The 23,100-nt window shown below is 44.3% G+C and overlaps 2 protein-coding genes across 2 annotated transcripts; one reads left to right on the top strand and one right to left on the bottom strand.

The window, feature by feature from the left end:
• Positions 1 to 9,643: 9,643 nt before the first annotated feature.
• On the top strand, positions 9,644 to 20,292 carry LOC107281180 (uncharacterized). Its single transcript, XM_066311900.1, has 6 exons — positions 9,644 to 9,785; positions 11,089 to 11,183; positions 17,002 to 17,098; positions 17,331 to 17,410; positions 17,548 to 17,624; positions 19,724 to 20,292. Exons 2-5 carry the CDS (start codon positions 11,090 to 11,092, stop codon positions 17,616 to 17,618), a joined length of 342 nt encoding a protein of 113 aa, XP_066167997.1. The 5' UTR covers positions 9,644 to 9,785; position 11,089; the 3' UTR covers positions 17,619 to 17,624; positions 19,724 to 20,292.
• On the bottom strand, positions 18,014 to 21,704 carry LOC4341722 (AP2-like ethylene-responsive transcription factor AIL5). Its single transcript, XM_015786089.3, has 9 exons — positions 21,473 to 21,704; positions 21,033 to 21,324; positions 20,667 to 20,749; positions 20,500 to 20,508; positions 20,301 to 20,389; positions 19,988 to 20,061; positions 19,706 to 19,756; positions 18,951 to 19,027; positions 18,014 to 18,845 (listed from the first exon to the last, which is right to left on the bottom strand). Exons 1-9 carry the CDS (start codon positions 21,585 to 21,587, stop codon positions 18,226 to 18,228), a joined length of 1,410 nt encoding a protein of 469 aa, XP_015641575.1. The 5' UTR covers positions 21,588 to 21,704; the 3' UTR covers positions 18,014 to 18,225.
• Positions 21,705 to 23,100: the final 1,396 nt, after the last annotated feature.

The following is a 23,100-nucleotide window of genomic DNA, read 5'->3' as shown; positions in this document are numbered from 1 at the left end:
ACATAGTCCTGTAGCAGAGAAACTCATGTATCACCAGTGTTTCTAATTCAAGCTCATTTTTTTAACTAGTTCCATTGTCAGCTACTCCATTTGTTTCATATTATAAGTCATTTTGATGTTTTTTTTAGTTAAATTTCTTTAAATTTGACCGAGTTCATAGAAAAATATAGCAACATTGTCAACCCAAACAAATATATTATCAAAATATATTCAATATTACATTTAGCGAAACTAAATTGGTTATGTAGATATTGTTAATTTTTTCTATAAACTTAATCAAATCTAAAAAAAATTTGACTAGAAAAAAAATCAACACGACTTATAATATGAAACAGAGGGAGTACTACATATGTGTCAACAGCCTCCGCAAGAACTCCACGACTCCTGCAGCACATGATCCAGATAGCCGCGATGAGGTGCTCGGCGTGGTGCCCGAGATCCAGGAGTGGCACGGCGCGCCTCCGCCTCCAGATGGTTGACGTTGACCGCCACTCGGCACTTGCCGCCTCCGTCGCCTCTCCACCCACGGCTCCGCCCCCCCTCCTCGCATCCTCACTCACCTCGCCGCCGCTGGGGTCCACGCCGGTGAGCTCGCAAGAGCTCGGGGACCGCTTCCACGTCGGCATCGGCGTCCAACGGCCGGACGATGACGATGGTGGGCGTTCGTCAGCCACCGGCCGCGCCGTGCGCCTCCAGTCTCCCCCAACCGCTGTCCGTCTTCACCCCGGACATCCGACCCCGGCACGGCAGCCTGCTCCCGCGTCGCAGCCGCCGCCGCCACCGCCTCGTCACCCACCGCCATGTCGCCAGCCGCCAAACCTCCTCCTCTCTCGCCGACCCCCCTTGTCCCCGCGACCTCCTCCCCAGTCTCCACCCTTTGGTCGGCCAGCAGAGAGGATAAAAGTGAGAGAGAGAAAGGAGGAAGGGGGAGAGAGGGTGATGACGTGGCATACTGACATATGGGGCCTACGCTGACTTAGTCGCCACGTCGGATAAAACTGGGGTCAAAACCACCGAAGGACCTGAAGTGAATGGTTTTGTAAGTTGAGGGATGCCATATATTCGATTTTATGGTTGGGGGACAATTTTGTAACTCGATGATAAGTTGAGGGACCTTCGGTGTACTTTTTCCTATTTACATTGATTTTGATTGACAGGATCGTGACAAGGAATAAGTTCATCTGAGGTCCCTTAACTTGTCAACGAATCCGATTTTTGTCCTTCAACCGGAAAACCAGATACAAGAGGTCCCTCAACTATCAAAACTGGTGCACTCAAGGTCCCACAGCGGTTTAGATGGCAGTTTTGGCTGACGTGGCGCCTACGTGTTTAGTTTGACTTGGTCTTTATCTGACATGGCGCTTACGTGGCAATTCGATCCAAAAATAATAATAATACCCATGGGACCCACATGTCAATTTCACACACAAAATAATAAAAAATGGTGGGACCCACCCAGACCCCACATGTCATCCTCAATCCCCTTCTTTTCTCTCTATCCCCTCTCTCTCCCCCTGCACTGATAGGTTGTTCCCAGCGGCGATGGGGAGCAGCGGCACGGGAAGGGGTCGCTGCCTCGCCGGAGTAGCGGCGACGACGCCCGGCGAGGGAGCCGCGGCAACGAGGAGGCACAGCGGCGGGGAGGCAACCATGCTGCATGGCGCTAGCGCCGCTCTCCTCCTCCTCCTCGGCGGCCCCGGGGCCGGGAGCTCCCGCGGGGCCCTCGCTGACGGTGGCCGCGGCCGGGGAGATGGCGGCGGCGGCGGCGGATGGCTCCTTCGATGACTCCATGGAAGGGCTCATCGCTTCCTCCGCCTCGGCGTCGGGGCCTCCTCCTCCTCCTCCAGCTCCTCGCTCATGCTGGGTGCAGACGCCGGTGACGTGGCGGTCTGAGTCTTCATCTTCTTCTTCTTCCTCCACAGGGGCGGTGGCTGCCAGCTGCACCTCCTCCGCCTTGCCAACCGCCTTCTGCCATAGCCGCCACCTCCTCCACCGCCGAGGAATGCCGCGGCTCCCTCCTCGATCGCCGGCCACCTCCCGCCGCTCCTCCCTTTCTTGCCGGGTGCCGTCGGTTGTCGCCAACAGCTTAAGTGTGTCAACAAGAAGTAACAACAAGAAGAAGGCATACAGAACAAGCCGCGCACAATTTTCCTGGATTACCCGGGAGCCGTTGTCGTTTGAGTGGTTCAATGGAGTGATGAATGAGGTTGCTGAAATGGACAAGGATAGGCCAGCAGTATATTGACGGTGTTGGTGATCAATTCGTTATGCAATTTCGACCAGGGTGTGTCATAGAGCTGCACAAGGATGCGCCGCCGAACACCACATCGCACTTCGCCCATCCGTTGGTCTCCGACGAGAAGACGTCCAAGGTGATGCCGATTCCCGCCGCCGCCCCGCTGGCTTCGCGCGCCGCCGCTTCGGCCGCCGTCGCCCCACTCCGCCCGTCGCCCCGTAGGGAAGAAGAGAGAGAGGATAGTGGGAAGACGGAAGGAGAGGATGGCATATGGGGCCCATGTAGGTCCCACCATTTTTTTATTATTTTGTGTGTGAAACTGACATGCGGGTCTTACGGGTTTTATTATTTTTTCAGATCGAATTGCAACGTAAGCGCCACGTCAATGCCACGTCAGATGTAGACCGAGTCAAACTAGCCACGTAGGCGCAACGTCAGCCAAAACCGCCATCTAAACCACCGAGGGACCTTCAGTGCACCGGTTTTGATAGTTGAGGGACCTCTTGTATCTGGTTTTCCCGTTGAAGGACGAAAATCGGATTTGTTGACAAGTTAAGGGATCTCAGATGAACTTATTCCTCGTGACAAACGTGCGGCCCATATACTGGGCCGGAACGGTACAGTGGCCTACAGGCCACAATGTTGGGCCGGAGCGGTATATAGTGCTTATTCGCAAACTGAGGCAGCACCTAAAATCGGAAAAAGTACACCGTAGGTCCCTCAACTTGTCATCGAGTTACAAAATCATCCCCAACCGTAAAACCAGATATCCAGGTGTCCTAACTAATCAAAACCGGTCATAATAGATCTTTCGGTGGTTTTGAACCCGGTTTTATGCCACGTGGTGGCTAAATCAGTGTGGGACCTACGTGAGCCCCACATGTCAGGATGCCACATCAGCGCACACACTCTTTCCTCTCCTCTCCCTTCCTCTGTCATTTTTTCCCCTGGGCGTCGTGGATGGCGCCATGGCGGCACCTTCGTCGATGCAGCGGGGAGCAGGTCAGGAGGCCCGCCATGGCCGGTGGCTGGCGGGGGATAGTCGCGGCGGTCGTCTGCCTTCCCTCCTCCTCCTTCGCGTGCTGTGCGGCGCCATTGCCGTGGTCGAGAGAGCGGAGCGGGGGCGGTGACGGCGGGCCGAGAGGAGCGGGGGCGGCGGTCGAGCGGAGCGGCTGGCGACGGGCGACGCGGCAGCGGTGACGCTGGAGAAGGGAGGAGGCCGGCGGGTCGGGAGGAGGTCGGCGGGGCGAGGAGGGAGAGAAGAAGGTCGGGCGGCTGGCTCGCCCGCCGCCGCTCCACTCCGCTGGGGTGACCGGCGACGTGGCCCCCGCCGCGGCGGCTATCTCCTCATCGTCGCCATCGTCGTCGGGCTGGACGAGGCTGTAAAGCTCGGCGATGCGGTCTTACTTACCTCCTCTTCCTCCTCCAGCTGCGCCGGTGCCGCCGCGGATGCTGTCGCCGCTCCGCTCCACTCCCCTGGCCGCTCGCTCGCCGCCGCTCCGCTCCGCTGGCCGTACGCTTGCCTGCCGCCGCCGCTCTGCTCCGCCGTCCGCCCGCTCGCTGCAACGTTCGCCCGCCTTCCGCGACTCCTTCCGCAGCGCCTCCATGCTCAACATGCTCAGCTCGGCATCTCCGCGGGCGTCGCCGTTGCCGCCTACGGTGAGGCGCGGTTCGACGCGTTCGGCGTCATGCTGCAGCTCGTCGCCGTCGCCGCCGAGGCCACACGGCTCGTGCTCATCCAGATACTGATCACCTCCAAGGGCATGTCAGTGAACCCCATCACCTCGCTCTCACATCGCGCCGTGCTGCCTCGTGTTCTTGACGCCGCCATGGTACTTCGCCGCGCGCTCGTTATTTTTGACTGCAGCGTGTTGTGCGAAATACCACGACTTTAGAATTGTAACTACGTGCTGCACATACATGGTATAGAACTGTCTTTACGTGATGAATTTGGCCAGGTGATGAAGTATCTGGAGAAGAAAACGATTGTGTGGACTGAAGAGTAATCCAACCCTGGGACCATCCTCATCCCAATTAAATCAGAAGCAGGACCAGCAGGATTAGGTTCATGTACAAAGGTGGTGGCTCTCAATGACACAAACTGACAGAAGCCGGCCGCCGCCGCTCCGCTCCGCTGCCCGCTCGCCCGCTGCGCGCTCGCGGCTGCTTGCTAGCCCGCCGTTGCCGCTCTGCTCGCTAGCCGGCAGCTGCCGCTCCGCTCCCCTCCGTCGACCGCCGCGTGCTCACCCGCCTCCGCGGCCGGCCGCGGACGACGTCGTCGCCGCCGTCACCGCCGCCGCGTCGCCCGTCGCCGACCGCCAACACACTCTTCTCCCGCCGGCCTTCTCCCCAGTCCCAACCCGCTGACCAGCCTGCGCAGAGAGTTGTGAGAGAGAGAGGACAGAGGAGGAAGGGTGAGAAGAGGGGAAAGAGAGGGGTGACGTGGACACCCAGACATGTGGGGCCCACGTGGGTCTCAAGCTGACTCAGCAGCCACATCGGATAAAACCGGATCAAAACCACCTAAAGACCTAAAGTAAACGGTTTTGTAAGTTGAGGGATGTTATATATCTGGTTTTGCGGTTAGATGACGATTCTGTAACTCGATGACAAGTTGAGGGACCTTGAATGCACTTTTTCCCCTAAAATCTGATGATACAAAGCACACATGAATGTCCAGAAATCCACGGATTTGAATTAGGCATTATACATCAGTAACAATCATGTTTAAGATGTGACCAGACACTTTACCTTATTGGTACATGGGTTTAAAAATTCTGAATCATAGGTTTTTATGTCATCACCAGCTGAAGGTTTGTTAGGTATGCCTATTTTTTCATCGACACTCCCAACAATTAAAATAATATTAGAATATGTTAAATTGTTGGTCCCTAAAACGGGAACATCTGAAAATTTCTTGTCACCTCCTGAAAAGCAACCAAATGAATTATGATTCTTGGCGATGAGGTTTTCACATGAATTTGAATCTGGGTAAGAAAAGTATGCATGAAAATGCGAATCTCAAACAAATTGTATAAAGGGACACAAATCCCCCCTCCCAAAGAAGCGTTGAAGTAATTTTGTAATTCCTACCTGAATGATTTCGAATAACATCGACTTGCTTAAAATTTGAAATTTCTAATGGATTTCCATTAATTTTTGGCCTGACTCTTCCGGAGTCCTCGGGGGTATCCGTTGCAACAGAGTAACTTCGTTTGAGTACTTGCAGTTAAATGTGCAGAGAGAAATTCTGTCACTGCAGAGTATAATACAAAGGAGAAACAAAGAAAATCAGTAAATTAGATTGTTGTCAAGATTCAAAAGAGAACTATAGACCTACACTTGTTTCCATATAATTGCAAGCAAAGATACAAGAGTCAACGCACTCATTAACTCGTATTGCAAGCAAAGAAGCGGCGGAAGAGAACCAAAGGCCTCACCTCCACGAACATCTTGCAAAAATGCGTGAAGACACCGAGAGTCATCACGGCGTTGGGGTGAGGTGCAGCATATGGAGCCCATAGATCTCTAGGATGTTGAGGAAAAAGTCGGAGAAGGGCAGCACCAGGCCCTTGGCGGCATAGGCAATGGGATACACTACCTCCCTAGCTTGCGGCCTGGTGTGGGACTCCTCGATCCGTACCATGAGCGTCGGGCGACCGGCGCGTGAGGTTGACATCAAAGCCCGAGCGAACCCTAAGGCATCGGCGGTTGTGCTTACCGAGGGAGGCAAAACACTCCCCTGCAGCGCCCGTGCGTCGCGGTTTTCCTGCGGCATGATGTCAAGCAAAAGGAGAGAAAGAAGGCGGCGGGGAAAGTTGAAACGGAGTTGGTGAAGACGGCGACAGCGAGATTTGATCAAGGGCAAGAGTGCTAGGGTGTTGAAAGATCGAATGAAGGCGAAAGATGGTTTTTAAAGAAAAAACCCCGAGTAGCCATTTCGGTCTCCACGCCCACGACGCCTAGAAAAACGGGTTGGTAGTGGGAAATTAAGGCGGAGTGTGAGCGTGGCTAAACTCCCACAACAGACCTGAAGAATGATGAGACACGCAACGTGACAAAGCGTTGTCCCGTCCGTTGAATCCTAACAAGGTGGGCCTGGGGGCTTGACTTCGGTTTTCTTTCAAAGAGAAGCCCCATGCCCGGCCTCGATTCTTTCTCCAGCCCGGCCCGGGGCTGGGGGCTACTGTCGGTGAAATGGAAACTAGGGTACCTATTTCCCCGGCAAAACAATTACAAGTAAAATATGCTTAAACCATCCTTAAAAATAAAAAGCTACCCCCAGGGTGATGTGATTAGGGGCCCACCTTTATTTGTTTGCAGGTCGCTCCTCTTGGTTAAAGAGGAACAATTTATAATTAAGATACAATGGCTCAAAACTCTGAGTGATAAGGTGGTTCAGGGCTTACATCCGTCTTAAGTCCCAGGACCACCAATATATCTATATCTTAAGAATGTAGCCTAAGGTCTGCCTCGGACCCGATCTTCTCCTAGGTCACGAACTCACCTTAGTCCTTGTAAGTCCTATGCTACTTAGTGAGAGAAGCGTAGAGACATACATTATCTACATCTTAAGAGAAATAGACTAAGGTCTGCCTCAGACACGCCCTTGTTTTGGGTCTCGGGCTCATCTTAGTTTATCTAAGTCACACACTACTCTGTGAAGAGGAGTGTTGAGACCTATAAATCAGGATGGGAATGGTTGGAATGGTTAGGATATGTATCGAACCTAAACCGTTTCAAATGTGTTTATTGAACCATGGTTTAATAGGGTCAATCTATCATGAGTCCATTATATCAATAGGTTATCCATGGATATCCAAATGGATCATCTACGCTTCTAATAGATAAAAAAAAGCTCTTATTGCATGCATGTAAAACTCGGGCCCAAAATTTTTAAACTCGCGTTCACATTATAAAAACTTATCAAATTTAGTTGAATTTTATAGAGATGATTTATTATATGGAGAAGCAACTTTGTTCAAATTTTAAAGTCATTTAGACATGCGGGGCCCATGATGCATTACTAAGATTCAAAAATTCTAGTTACATGTGTGTAAAACTCGGACCCAAAATTTTTAAACTCGTGTTCACACTATAAAAACTTGTTAAATTTAGTTGAATTTTATAGGAATGATTTATTATATAGAGAAGCAACTTTGTACACAATTTTGAAATATTTATACATGTGAAGTCATTTTGGGTCGAACCTCTTAAACCTTAGGTTCTAATGGTTTGAGCCGTTTGGTCCATTTATATTTTTTGGAGCGACCCTAAAATCTGTTAGGACAAATTTACGGATAGGTTTAGTGGATAAATGGATCGACCCTATCCATTTCCATCCTGACCTTAGGTTTAGTGGATAAAATCTATATCTTAAGAATGTAGCCTAAGGTATGCCTCGGACCCGGTCTTGTTCTGGGTCCCGGGCTCACCTTAGTCCTTATAGGTCCTACGATACTCAGCGAGAGGAGCGTAAAGACATATAAGATCTACATCTTAAGAGAAGTAGGCTAAGGTATGCCTTAGACTCGGCATTGTCCTGGGTCTTGGGCTCACCTTAGTCCATCTAAGTCACACACTGCTCTGTGAAGAGGAGTGTCGAGACATATAAAATTTGTATATTAAGAATGTAGCCTAAGGTCTGCCTCGGACTTGGTCTTATTCTGGGTCCCGGGCTCACCTTGGACCTTGTAAGTCCTACACTAGTGAGAGAAGCATAGAGACATACAAGATCTACATCTTAAGAGAAGTAGGTTAAAGTCTGCCTCAGACCCGGCCTTGTCCTGGGTCTCAGGCTCACCTTAGGGCACGACTTCAGGACCGGCCAGGGAAACGGGCATGCGCCACGGGCTGTTGTGAAGCAGTCCTCTCCTCCATAAATGAAACAGGTTTATGGGGAGCCCCAGCAAGTCTGGAGCTGAAAGGACGTGGACAAGACACTAGCACTGAGTTATTAGCACTGGTGGCACTTTGGACGCGTGTCGTGCATGCCCTGCGCCACCTGATTAGGCCAAACGGGCAGAAGCAGAACCGTGGCGCTGTTTCAGGCAGTCTGGGTTCCACCAGGCCCACCACTCGCCATGTGGTGGGCTAGCTGGCACAACCCAGCTGTCTCGGACAGAAGCTCGGGTGCCCAGGGTAACACAGGTTTTGAATCTCAGTAGGTTACTCAAAAGACTGTGTAAGGGAACCATCCGGCATTGATAAGACGACTGATAAGACAAGGCAAGAAAGTAGATTAATGGCACTGTGAGCCCCTCCTTAGTTTATAAAAGTAAGGGGACAAGCTAGATGAAGGGTTGGATTTTTTTACCAGAACTTCTTGTTTGTAGCATGAAAAGGCATCCCTTGTTCTTAGCTGATTTGAGAAAAACAACAAAACCAACACAAGAGTAGGGTATTACACCCCCGGGTGGTCTGAACCTATATAAACTCTAGTTTATCTTGCTCTACGGGGAGGTCAGGCCCCGCAAACCTTCTCTTTTTTTTAGCTTTTTCCGTCATCTTTCACTACTAACCCCTTGGTCGAATCTTTGAACCAGGGAAGGGGTCTCCACTTCCCGCTGTCCGAGGAATCGCCCCCTCGACACATACCCTTGTTTTTTTTTAAAAAAATTTTCTTATAAGAATATCATCCTGCCCATATCCACTAAACTCCAGGAACACTCAACATGGCTTTGTTAATACATGCAGTCTGAGATATCTAAGAAGTGCAATCAGCTAGGAGTACTACCTTGGCACAAGACTTCCCAAGTGCAAACAATTGCTAGCAGTGTGCTAATGCTGTAGATTGCCCTGAAAAGATATGTGCGTGAGAGAAAAATCAACACATTTTTCCCCATTGAATCATGTAAATCAAATTAGATTTTTAACACCGTGACTTCATTAGTAATAAACCAATTGCAGAAACACGATTTTTTCATATTTCTCCACATAGGTAAGTATGTACTCTCTCCGTTTTAGCAAATGTTACTGTAGCACCATATTGTAGCACCATATTGTCAAATCATAAAACAATTAGGTTTAAAAGATTCGTCTCGTAAATTAGTCGCAATTTGTGTAATTAGTTATTTTTTAGTCTATATTTAATACTTATTACATGTGTTCAAACGTTTGATGTGAGAGGGTGTAAAGTTTTGAGATGAGATATAAACAGGGCCTAAATTCAATGTCGTAGGCTGCAGCTGCACAGCACCGCCATTCGATTGCAATTGATTTTGGACTTTTGCGGTGTAAAATACTCCTGCTACAGAAAGCCCCAGTTACCGCTGCACAGCACAGTTGGCCTCCCGGGTGCGTTCGCCTTCCATAGTTGGATTGCGTCAAATCTCGATACACTTTCGACGAGCCATTACGAATTTCGTCAACACGCCTCTTAAGTCACATAACCCTTCGCTTACGAACAGACTAAAAAAAATCCTTCGGCGCGAAGCCTTCTCTCACTCCTCCCAACCTCCACACGCCGCGGGCGCGCGCGCGGCGCGGAGCTCGTCTCGCCTCCGGTCTCGAGGATCTCCGCCGGCGAATCACCCCCGATTCCAGCAAGGTGCGCACGAATCCCTTCCCCCCGCATCCCTATCTCAAGGCAACCACCGATCGGATTCGCTGAATCGAGCGGAAATAGCGGGCAAATGGGCTTGGGTTTGTTCGCGAGAATTTTTGATGACCTATTCGCGAATCAAACGTTACTCCGCAGCAATGGGTAAGCGAGGGGCGAGGTTTGTAGATTGGAATCGCAAATTCCCGTGGATCGCGCGTCTGTGATGTGGTTTAGGGTTTATGTGGGCGGTTGTTTGCGATACTGAGTTCTGATCATGAAAGGCTCTCAACCGGCCAAAAAGGTTGTTTCAGTTGGAATTGATTTGGTTGGCCCGGATCGAAATTATAGCTTAGATTCTTTTCCAGGATGATGGATGCAAAATGGCTACTGCTGTGCAGCATGCGTGATTTTTTAGTATGAATTTTTCAAATTGGGGGCATTTTTGGGTTGGGATTATCACTAACTTTGGCGATCTGTACTGCTTGCACATCCCCAACTTAGTAATCAGTATCATCTTGTTGTATCTGTTTTCCACTACGATACTGTAATTTGGTAAAACCACCTCACAGAATAGCACAAAACATTAAGAACCATTGCATAACTGTGTCTTATGCAACTAGAGTATTACAACCGATTTTTTGTAAACTGATTCTTTGTCTGTGATATATGGGCTATGTGAACGATAAGCTAGTAGTAGTGTAGGGCGTAACCGTGTAAGACAAGCAGATTAGGAACTACTGTGATGTATTACATTTGGACTAGGATGACAAACACATGAGGATCAACGTAATCAAGCTAGTATATAAAATCAAAATATCCTGTCTGCGAAAAATATTTCCAAGTGTCCTTTATTGATCCTACTATGGTCTATGAGCGAGGATGCCTTATATCAGAAACACCATTTCTTTTGAATGGCATATGTTCTTCAGAGAATCTTTATTTTGCTTACCAAGTTTATGCTGACATTATTTTACAATATGTCAATGGTTTATTCAGCAGATATGTTCATCTATTGTCCTGATTTAGTTCTTAGATAAGATATGCCTAGGCCTAGTTATTACTCCTTGTTCTAACAGCATCTTGGATTCGACTTGCAATCTATGTTTGGAACTTCCATATAGCAGCTTTTCACTTGAGTAGGATGCAGATTATTCATCTTTGATAGTGATGCGAGCCATTTGAACTAATCATGCTGCTTCACAATTGTGCAAGGTTACCAGCAGGTTGTAGCAGTTAGATGGTGCACCTCTTAAATATTTAGAAACTGTTACCTTTATACTGGTGATCAACTTATGTTTCCATTTTTTAGGATGAAATCAATCAAGGAATCCAGCAATCAAGAGGTGAGGAAGGTGCTCACATATGGTTTTCATGACTCAAAGAGTTTCAAAACATGCCAAGCAGGTACATCTTCATTTACACTTTTGAAGATAGACCTAGTTCAACTGCAAGATATGGATATTTTCCAGCAGTTCTCAGTTCTCAGAGTCCAGATACTGTACTCAGACCATCCTTACGAATCATAACTAGCATGGTTTTCTAGGACCATGTGTGTTATTGACTACGGAAATGAAAATAGTGATGAATTTGATGTGCTTCTTGGGGTTGAAAGTACTAGATCGATGTCATGTATTCTTCACCATGTCTCTAATGAGTTCATTCTTTTATAAATCGGAGTAGGCCGAAAGCTACTGCATGAATATAGCGAAGAACATCAAATATACGGCTCTTTGATTGACTGGAATGTCTGCCTTTCTAATAGACACATAGAGGACATTTGAGCACCTACTTTTCATCAACCTTTCAGTTTTCCTTTTTTGCCTTTTCAGTGTTTCTTGTTTCCTCTTTCTTGGCATCACAGTAGCAGCACAATATTACCATGGTATAACTTGTTTAGTGTGTTTTGTTGTGCCAGGCTAACCAGAACATTGTGTTAACTGATACTCCTACTTAAGAAGACTTCTCAGAATTTTATCTAGAGTAACACAAACAAGTATAAACTTATTGCAAAAAAGTAAGTTGATAAGCCTTATCATTGTTGAAGCAGTGCCTTAACGTCAAATGTCACCAGCTGAATCATTTTCCCATACTTTTCCTTATGCATGGGTCTTGGTGATGTTTAATTTAGTTGAGATACATCTGAAATCTTTTAATTTTCAGATGTGCATAGTTTGAATTAGTTAGTAACTGTTAGTATGTCAGTCCAGAACCCCATCTGATTATTTTCTACAGTCTGTACTCTGTAGACAAACTGCCATGTATGTATATGCTTTTTAATAACTTAAACCAGGAAAATTCCTGACCTTCAAAATTGTGAAGATGCGAGCACTTAAAAACAGATGAAAATGAACGATCGCTGTATATTTTCAATTTTTATTTTAAATTGCAAGATTCAGTTCTCTTGCTAATTCTTCTCTTTCACTACATTTACCTGAAGTCACCATATCATCTTCATCACCCTAGGACATCTGGTGAGTAGCATCTTTTCTATGTGTTATTGAACATCTTATTTTGGTACTATCCAATGATAATGATTCTTTTGAAGAAAAAGGATCATGAGTTTACCACGTGTGCTTATAGAGCATCAAGCTGATTTGTCCATTTTCTAGAAGAAAATCAATTAAAGAGACTAAAAGTACATGCTATTCTTGCATGTGTGTTTAACTGTTTATTATTAAACCATCAAACCATCTGCATTTCCCATAACAGTCTCTCACTGCGTTTGGCCCAAGGAGATTGTGAGAAAGTTTGTTTCGTTTTCCGCGTGCACGTTTCCCGAACTACTAAATGGTGTATTTTTTGCAAAAAAAATCTATACGAAAGTTGCTTTAAAAAATCATATTAATCCATTTTTGAAGTTTAAAATAGTTTATACTCAATTAATCATGCGCTAATGGCTCACCTCGTTTTGCTTATCTTCTCAATCTTCTCTTTTCCTCTCCTCTCAAACTCACAACTTCATAGACTAGTTGCAGTGGAGTATTTTTTTTTCTTTGATATGAGAGCATATTGATTAATTTGCCTTACTGTACATGAGTTCGGAGTTCCTGTATGTCCTTATAAGTTATCCGGTTGGGGAACTAGGAGAGGTATCAGCCTATCAGGTTGAAATGAGCTACTTGCTAGAAATTCCTTAAAAGAACATGACTTCCAGTTTTTTTTTTAAAAAAATCTGAAAATATAGCTATAGGTGTGGTTATGTTTTACACTTTTATTTCCATGCAAAATTTTGCTAAGAAATTTAATTTCGTTTGTGGGATAAAAGGGGCAATTTATTAGTGCGACAGAAAAGGAAAACAAAAGTACACATTTGACTTTTCACATCATTACATCTCTAATTCGTCATGTTCTTTTCTCATTAACAGGGTTGAATTTGTTGGCGAAATTTGCACTGGCAACCTCACCTGTAGCTCTGATTTTTTGGAACAGAAATCTGCCATGTCTTTTTTTTGTGTTAAAACGTTTCCAACAAGTAGCCCATTTCATCTATTTGGAATAGAAATCTACATATGCACTTGAGGAAGTAAGGGTCCAAAGATAGGTTGATGGGCTCACATATTTTCGAGCTGAACTTTTTATATGAGTAGATGTGGGAAGGGAGAGGGATGTGGTGTAGGATCAAATATCTAAATCACCAACTCAAATATTTAAAGTAGTGAAGGATACATCATTTACAAAGCTTAGACCCAGAAGAGTATGGCCGTGTTTAGTTCGTGCGCCAATTTTTTTTTAAGTATATGGACACACATTTGAAGTATTAAACGTAGACTAATAACAAAACAAATTACAGATTCCACCTGTAAACTGCGAGACAAATCTATTAATCTATTAAGCCTAATTAATCCGTCATTAGCAAATGTTTACTGTAGCATCACATTGTCAAATCATGGCGTAATTAGGCTCAAAAGATTCGTCTCGCAATTTACATGCAAACTATGTAGTTGGTTTTTTTTTTGTCCACATTTAATGCTCCATGCATGTGTCCAAACATTTGATGTGACGGAATTTTTGGAAGTTTGAAGGGAACTAAACACTGCCTATATTTCACCAGATAGCACAAGACCAAACACATGACCTAGAGATTATTAACTGAAAAATAGCCTAAAGTGTACCTTTCAGTCGACTTATTTCAGAACATGTCCTTGACCACTTATACTAACCTACTATCAAAACCAATTTGCATATATCCGGAGTAAGTTATCTGTCAGAACCAGCATTCCAGCAAACAACTATCTTGACTCAGGCCTGGTCATCGAGCCACCTGTATATATGTTTCCTAAGGAGCCAAACCTAGTAGTTGACTCTTCATTGAAAAGTTTTTATCAGACAAAATCACATATTTTCATATCATCTGGAAAGCGAGTCCAAGTCTTGACAAGTCAGTAAAATATATTCTGTTGAGTTGAGTAATGATTATTACAATCTGACAAATTAAACTCAGGCTTTACAATTTTAATTCCATATCTTGACAATTATATGCCAATATTACTTTTTGTATTTAAATAGCAAGGTTTGGTTCAAAAAGACCGTTAGATGCATTATCTTTTTTGACTGAAACCATTGCAGGGGGGGTCCCGCAATTAATATAGACTTATGTACAAACAGAAAACAAAAGAGAAGCAAAAATTACAAGCTAAAAGTTCTCTCTCTGGGCTTTTAAGTCTATTCAGGATTACCTGGTCAAGGTGTAACCCTTTGTTAAAGAATGTTTGTATTTACCTACTGCCATATGTGGTCATAGTGCTGTTGTCATAGAGCTATGTTCTGCAAACACTAAATCAATTATGTGGGAACATACCTTTGGAAAATGGACAGTCTGGGAACCAATTATGGACAATACAGCATTGTGCACTCAAAAAAATAGTTGACTTCAGATCCACCATTAGTGCTATTGGGACCTACATCCAGCACTGTGTGATGCATGTAGTTGCACGCTACAACAGTAATGAAATCTTTAAACAGCTTTTTAGCAAAATATCCTAAAAACTGTTAAATTTAGCTGAAAGTGCTTCTCTTTTCTAATGAAATGGCATGCAATGCTCTCGCCCATTCTCAGTAAGAAATAATTAGTTTGCCCTGTGACCGTTTCAAATTCAATAGGTTTATGGAGCACTGCACAGTCAATTAACAAAAAATCAAGCACAAGCGTCTGAGATTCTTCTAGCAAATCTGACTATAGATTAATAGCTGGTTAATCTAATGTATAATCTTTGTCTTGCATGAGGCACGCGCTAGTACATTATTGAGACCCATGAACAAAATGCGCACATGTTTCACTTACATCCTGGTCCTAGTGCGGAAAGGTAACACTAGAATGTCGTTGAATCTTATTATAAGATGTCATTTGGTTTGGAACTTTTCAGTTCACTTATTTTGAATCTTTGACTCTGTTCATCCTGGGAAGTTTGGATTACTGTCTTGTTTACTTATTTATGTGTAGTTTCTACTAATTTTGAATTTAATTTTCCAGTGTTGTTTCCTTCTTCTTATACAATTACTCAACGAGTATCTATTCAAACGCATGAATACATTTGCATGATTTATGCTTGCATTTAGCATGCTCATGTAAATTTGATCCAAGAAAATAGATATAAGGTTATAAGATGAAAGAAGAAGTCACGGAAACATGGCATATTGACACCATTTTAATCTCCTAATTATAGTTTGATTCATCAGTGCCTTTTTGGGGTACAGCTTGTATGATGGTTGGAGAGCCACTCAATTGAAATTCCAGTGCCGACAGAACTTACAAATTACAAATGTGAAACATGACAAAAGGGGCAACCAACAAACAACTCTTTCTAAAACCAAGGGAAAGGCTCCGCACATACAACCAAAGGAAGGACCTTTTTACAGTGCTGTATTTGACTAGTGACCCACTTTGCCAATCATCTTTTTCTAAGCTAAAAGGGTTCACCTGCCTTAATTTATGGAATGTTGGAACGCAAAAGCAGTAATGAGAGAATCTGAATGGTCTGAATCAGTTTACGTCGAAAAAAGACATCCTAAAGTATATTTAGCAGATAGCTGTTTTAGTTTTGTCTTGCTGGCTGTTGTCAGTTGGTCAAAGTTTAATTTTTTTATACAGTATAGGGTTCCATATTGTTTTTTTTGTTAGAAAAGGTTGGGTTGGCAGTGTTTTTCAGTAAAATAATTATATAAGTTATATTTTGCAATTCCTGGTAGTTACTTGAAACTCAAATATGTCAACATGCATGAACATTCAATTCAAATCTCTTGTTGATTTCTGATATTATGATTACTGCCCTAATGTTGCACCTTGGTCCACCCTATACCACCTCGTCTGATATAATTCTCCAAGGGTCCTTGTAACCAGTGCATAGCCTTGGTTGTTAGAAATTAGACACAGCCTTTGGATTTACGCCAATCTGTAAATAATTCAGCACGCTGATACCTTGCAAGTTGTTGTAACGCACAGTCCTATGTGATCAGGTTTAATAATACCATTTTGGTTACTTCTTCCCTCATTATGATGTTATTGGCAGTAACTATTCCCTTTTCTTCAGCTTTACTTTACCTCTGGTAACCATTGTTTGGATTATGCTATTTGGTCAAAGGATTGTCTTGTTGTCTCTATGTACATTGAAGGAGCTGTTGATTGTAGTAAATTAAGAGAGATATGCTAGGATTTGTGAGACTAAAGGGGGACGAGTATAGAAAGAAGGAAGGCATGCAAACCTGCAGCCATGCGTGAGGCAACGTGGTTCCAGTTCGTAGATAGTTGTGAGGAAAACAGTTTGGTCCAATGGTATTAACATGTGGAAATATGGAACAAGTTACTAGCCGTACATATAGTCCCATACTTGATGATAGCCTCATTTTTTGACTGGTCAACTGCAGAGAGAGATAGTTAGGGAGGTAATTAGCGCTGGTTGCGTCTTCATGCATTAGTCCCCCCAGCAAGCTTATCAAAAGGAGTGAATTAAGTAGTAGTTTTAGGTCCTCTTGGGCTAGATAGTCTACAAATGCGTGCGATGTCCCCAGTAAGAATCTTGAAAGCTAGCTAGTCTTGGCATCTTAATGGTTGTAGTACTGCTTGTCCTTTGATCCCATGTGGGATCAACACTTCACTTTATTCCATGTACTGATTAATTCCTGTAAATTTACAGAGCAAATGAGATCATTAGCATTAATATCATCTGCATGCAGCTATTTCCTATTGTTGTGTGCTTTATGTTTTTTTGACAAGAGAACATTGCAGGTGACACTTGGTGGCTCCTTCTGCATTTTTCATCAAATTCTGAAAGTATTAATAAGTTCTCAGAGACGCCACCTGCTGTTCAACCAGTTGAAATAGAGTAAGATTTGTGAACTTCACTAATATATACTGACAATTTGACATTATATATATAGATATGAATCAGATAAGACTAAGCGATGTCCCTTTGGTTTTTTTAGATAATGAGACATGTCCTTTGATGTTGCAGGAGATTGTTATCGTGTGCCTTGGATAAGATTGTCTTGCGGGTGCAGAGGATAGTTAAATGTCCTTGTTGACTGATTCTATTGTGCTTAATTCCAATTATGCAGTGCCCAGCTGAGTTCTTTCACCATTGATGTTCTTTCCGATCTCAATGCATTTCACCGCTCCACCGTACATTCCCTTCAAGGTATGGGGATCACTGCTGTTGAATGTGTAAATGATTTTTTTATCATTACTGTTTGTGTTACACGTGTTTCTTCAGCCTACTGATATATTTAATTTCATATATCTAATGTTGCTATATGTCCGTCTGATTTTGTGCAGGTGATTCTTCAAGGTATCTACAGTTCTACACTATTCTGAACCCTGGCGGATTCCCCCGCGACAAAATTTGACTTCAAGTATGCACCATTATCTAATTATCTTGAAAGTTCTTTTACTGTTATTCACCTGGCATGGAAATTCGAAACGTTTTCATATAGATGGATACACATTTTCAAACACACTTATGTTGTACTCCCACCGTTTCATATTATAAGTCGTGTTGATTTTTTTTCTAGTCAAATTTTTTTTAGATTTGATTAAGTTTATAGAAAAAATTAACAATATCTACATAACCAATTTAGTTTCGCTAAATGTAATATTGAATATATTTTGATAATATATTTGTTTGGGTTGACAATGTTGCTATATTTTTCTATGAACTCGGTCAAATTTAAAGAAATTTAACTAAAAAAAAACATCAAAATGACTTATAATATGAAACAAATGGAGTAGCTGACAATGGAACTAGTTAAAAAAATGAGCTTGAATTAGAAACACTGGTGATACATGAGTTTCTCTGCTACAGGACTATGTCAGGGAAGCAAAAGAATAATCTTAAGGATGCATTGCATTGCATTCCTGCATGCATCAGCAGCCAAAACTTTTGATCAGTTCCATGTCAGTCCTAGGCCTACCACTCGTTTCAGCTAATGAAGCTAATAGAGCCAGTAAGTCCACCTACTCCATCCCAAACAAATAGTTGTAGAAGTGGGGAGCCGTGCTCGTGTTACTCGCCACCCATGTCCCGTTGCTACCGGTGGAGCCCCCGTAGAGTGCTGATCCAGAAGTCATAGCTGCTGCAGCAGCATAAGGAATGTTGTTACCGGAGTAGCTGTTGCTCTGCTTGTTGCTGCTGCCGCCGTTTTGCTGCCTCCCCATCGCTGCGCCGGCGGCTGTGCCCCATATGGCGCTGCTGCTGCTGCTGTTGCTGTTGCTGCCGCTGTGGCTGCTAGTCCCCATTGTGAAGTCCACGTTCACGCCGGAGGAGCAGCCGTAGGTGTCAAATGCAGAAGCAGGAAACTGCTGCTGCTGCTGCTGCTGCTGGTGGTGGTGGTAGTGCAGGGCAAGGAGGGACCAGTAGTCCTTCTCCGACGGTGGCATGGCAGGCGACGGCAGCGGCAGCGATGGGTCAGAGGGGAACTTAGAGGCGCGCGTGGCGGCTCCGCCGCCGACCGGCAGGTCGCTGTTGAGGATGCTGTCGACGTCGTAGCGGCTCATGTCGAAGTTGGTGACGGCGTTGAGCCCCCTGAACTTGATAGCGGCAATGTCGTACGCCTCGGCAGCCTCCTCCTGCGTGCCTGCGCGCGGTGCATGGGACATTTAGGAAAATTTGCCAACAACCATGCATCTCAATGGTCTTAGCGTTTGTTTATATGTATTTGAAAAGATCGAGGCTAGCTTACTGAAAGTGCCCAAGTACAGGTCCTTGTTTCCGGCCACCCTGCCGATCCTCGCTTGCCACCGGCCGTGCTGATGATGTCTGCACTCCAAACATTAGGCTCCCATTGTCACAGTTTTTTTTTACTAAGAAAAGAAAAAAAAAAGAAGAGCGGCTCTGAATGCTGCAACTTGATACTAGAGTTCAAAAACTAGAACTTCTAGAATTTTGTCCCCAAACTAGTCGCATGCCCGTGTGGTATAACGGAATTTATAGAACGTGGTTTAATTTGATATGGGAGATAAGGTTTTAAATTTTTTAATTTTTTTTTCTTGGCTAATCACGGATGCACCAGTTTGTTTCTGTAGCGGTTTTTTTTATACACAGGATAAGGGAAGAGAAGGAGGGCTAATGTTTTTTTACCGTAGTATAGGATGGGGAATATCTAGTGAAAATTAACAATCGAATAAGTGAAAATCCATGAAAGTCGTACCTACAAATTCTTTAAATTGATGAAAAAATTATTGGAGATAAATCTAGGCATAAAATTCGTTTGTACTAAATCTCAAATCTATACTCAACTTTTAGGTGAAAAGACAAATTTTAGGTTAAAACAGATCTAGTTATTATAGATTTTCATTTATTTGATGGTTTTCACCGAATATGTGACCCAGCAGAATATACTTACCTAGTAGTAGCTAGTGCTCCGAATGATGCAACTTGATACTACCATACTAAGTATTTCAGGGAGATATTTATTGTTGTAACTCAATCTTATACCTTGTTACTCCTCTGTAGATGGAAGCCCCTCTTGAGAAGCCGCTGCTCTTCCTGAAAAAAAAAAGAAAACAGAGTTGGAACACACACAATGAGGTCAACATGTGACAAGTGTGAGAACAGTAAAAGCAGTGCGCAGCCGTACGTGCACGCACGCGTACACGCGTATGGCAAGGTGTACGTGGAAAAGGGTTGTTTCTCCTAAGCATGTGACTCTGGATTACTGCTGCTTCTCCAAAATAAATAAATAAATAAACTTTCCGGATGACTACTGTTTCGTCTCACCTGCGCAGCGACGCGATGAACTCCTGCCGCGTCATGGACTTCATCTCCTCCAGCTCCGTCTCGTAGTTGGCAACCTACAGTCATCGATCGGTGCAGGTAAATTTATCACTAGGTAAGTACGAATGTACGAGTACACGTATCGTAGTACATCGTATAATACATGTATGAACGTTGACTGTATATAACTAGTACTCTACTATCTCCTCAGCGACCAGGATAAGCACATACATGCATGCCATATGTGTAAAGATCGAATAATGTATTAATTGATGGGGCTGGCAATAATAAGTTGACTGTTGCAACAAGTACTTACAGGGAAGTTCGTCGTGGTGGTTGGACCCCAGTACTTTAGGGCGGCGAGGTCGTAAGCTCTTGCGGCCTTCTCCTCCTTATCATAACCTCCTGAAAGTTTTGTTTAATCCCCCAACTTTTACAGTAAGTCTCAAGGTGAACGAATGGAAAAGAAACTAACTAATTAAGATATATAGATGTTGCAAATAATGACGACATACCTAAGTAGACTGATGGAGTATCATCACCGGCGGTCCGCCAACAGGCGAGAAATTAGGTTGGAGAAAAGCAGGTACAAATGTTAATTAGTGATCAACAATGTAACGTCCATATGCTAAAATTTGCAGATTAATTTGTTGGATATGGGTTATGACATGCATGCACAAACCTTGGCGGCCTTTGCGGCTTTGGCCTTCCCGGCGGCAGCTATTGTCCCACAGGTGCGCCTCGTACCTCCCCGTCCACCGGTGCCTGATGCATTTTCCCAATACCCAACATCCCTTATCAAAAACTTGTTGATTATATTATTTTTCAGCTCATTGTCATGCTTGCATGATTATTTTTAGCTATAAGTTAAAATGACATTTTAACCATGAACGACTACTAGTGTCGTTAGTGTACTGCTAGTAGTATAACTAACTACATGCATGCATGCACCTAGCTATTTGGGCGCTGTGAGAGCTGGGATCGAGTAGCTAGATTAGATAGATAGATCATCTCTATGGATCCATGTGTTATCGCAAAATATATATACCTAGTGACACCACGGTAGATGGACGTCCGTTGCCCGAACGTCTCGGCGGTCCTCCTCGCCGGATCGGCCAGCTCCGCCGCCGCGTCGGTCGCCATTGCGATGGTCACCCCGCCGGCGTTCTCAGGCGCTGGGTACCGGCGCAAGAACCCGGCGGCGATGCTACCAAGCTCGCCGCAGCTGAGCTGATCCTCCGGGGCAGCTGCCGGAGCGGCGGCGACGGCGCCGCCGCCTCCGCCTAGGCCGCCGAGGAAATCCTCCATCTTCGGAGCGCCCTCCGCTGGCCCCTCCTCTCCTACACCAGAAAACACAGAAAAATAATGATACTTAGTGATGATGAACACAGATGCATGTCCTACTAATCCACATGGCATTAGTTTAGCAAACATGCATGCACATGAAAGATTATGAATAGTGCATTATTTGAGATGCTCATATATTACCAAGTGGAGGTGCAGATGTGGTAGAGAGGGCCTCAAGGAGGCCATGGTGGTAGTTGTTAGAGAGGGAGAAGGAGAGCCAATGGTGAGGATAAGCCGAGCTCATGTCCATGTCCATGGCGATAGATATGATCGATGCGCCGATCTTGAAGAGCACTTGACCAGCGTTTGTTTGAGCTTATGAGAGGGAAGGATAACTATAAAGCTATTGATCGATGTAGACCAGTGTTGTGCTAAGGAGAGAATGAGAGAATACCCAAGTGTGTGTTATATATAGATTGGAATGAAGTTGAATGTGCGACATACACTGCTGAGTAACATGAGTGGCTGACTGCTAGCTACTCTCTCTCTCTCAGCTGTCCACAATTTGTGCATTTTGGAATTAATGTTACATGCAATTGCTGGGCTGTAACGAATACGTCCAAGAACTAGAGAGGAGAGAGGAGATAGAGGGAGAGCACAAAGGCCAAGATGAGTTTGATTAATTTAAAGAGAGTGATTTAGGGATAAGAGCAAAGTAGGGAAATACTTTAAAACCTAGCCTTGTTTTGCGAATCTAAAGAGGAGGAGGTGTGAGTAGTAATGGTCGACAACGTGGAGGCGTTTCATGGGGTCCTATGGGCGGTCTCCTTGACCAAAATGGAGCTAGGCCGCTGTTCCCTCGCATGCAGCCCTAGCTAGCTTGCTTTTTGTTTGCTCTTTACGCGAGTGGAGTTAGAGCACGTACAGTAGCAGATTATAAATAAGCTATAAATATATTTTAAGAAGATAAAAGATGATAGAGAAAAACAGCGGGCTACAAACTTGTAGCTAGCTGTAGCACAGACTATAAGATACATGTGTACATGATAGGTGAGATCAGACAATATAAAACTATTGTATAAATTAGCTATTAAATTAACTTTAAATAATTAAAGCCAACAGTTGGCTATACTGTTAAACTTGCTCTTAGTACTACCGTGGAGGAGCAGCAGCAGTCTGTATATTGGATTCCGCGCAGATGATCTGAATTTTGTGAAGTGTGAACACTCCCCACCATATTGCAAGTTGCAATCCTGAGTTCTGACGAATAGATAGCTGCCATAATCTGGGTACGTAGCTAGACTGACTCATGGACAGTAGTTCTACTGTCCAATACTTGGAGAAATGCAAAGTCTTCACAAAATGGACATTCTAATCAACAGCAGTTTTGGAGGGAAATTTTGATTAGTTTGTTACACACAAATATCATCACCTTAGGTTCATAGTATACTATTACCATTGGAAAACATGGTTGCACTTTAGTGTGTCACTCAAATTTTACATTTTTCCAGTTACTAAGCCTTTGTGCATTGTAACAGTCCATACCAATGGAATGGGCTTCAAGGTCCTTATTGGGGATGGGCTAGGAGTTTCTTTACTGGTTCTATCTTGCGGTGGGAGGAGACGGAAGGAGAACAACATTGTTTTTATATTAATAAAGATATACCATTCTGTTATGTGCTTTGAGAGAGTGATAGTGTTCATAGTGAACAGAGAATGGCTAACAGTGTGATAATGGTGTTATTTTGTTTAGCGGGTTTCATGAAAAAAGATAAACAAGACATACTTCTAATATTAGTGAATGGAATAGCATAAAATTGAATAATATG

The sequence above is a fragment of the Oryza sativa genome, chromosome 6 (assembly GCF_034140825.1).
Source record: "Oryza sativa Japonica Group chromosome 6, ASM3414082v1".
In the NCBI taxonomy this organism is placed as follows: domain Eukaryota; kingdom Viridiplantae; phylum Streptophyta; class Magnoliopsida; order Poales; family Poaceae; genus Oryza; species Oryza sativa.
Note: the sequence above shows the minus strand (reverse complement) of the source record. Positions and strands in the feature narration are given on the sequence as shown.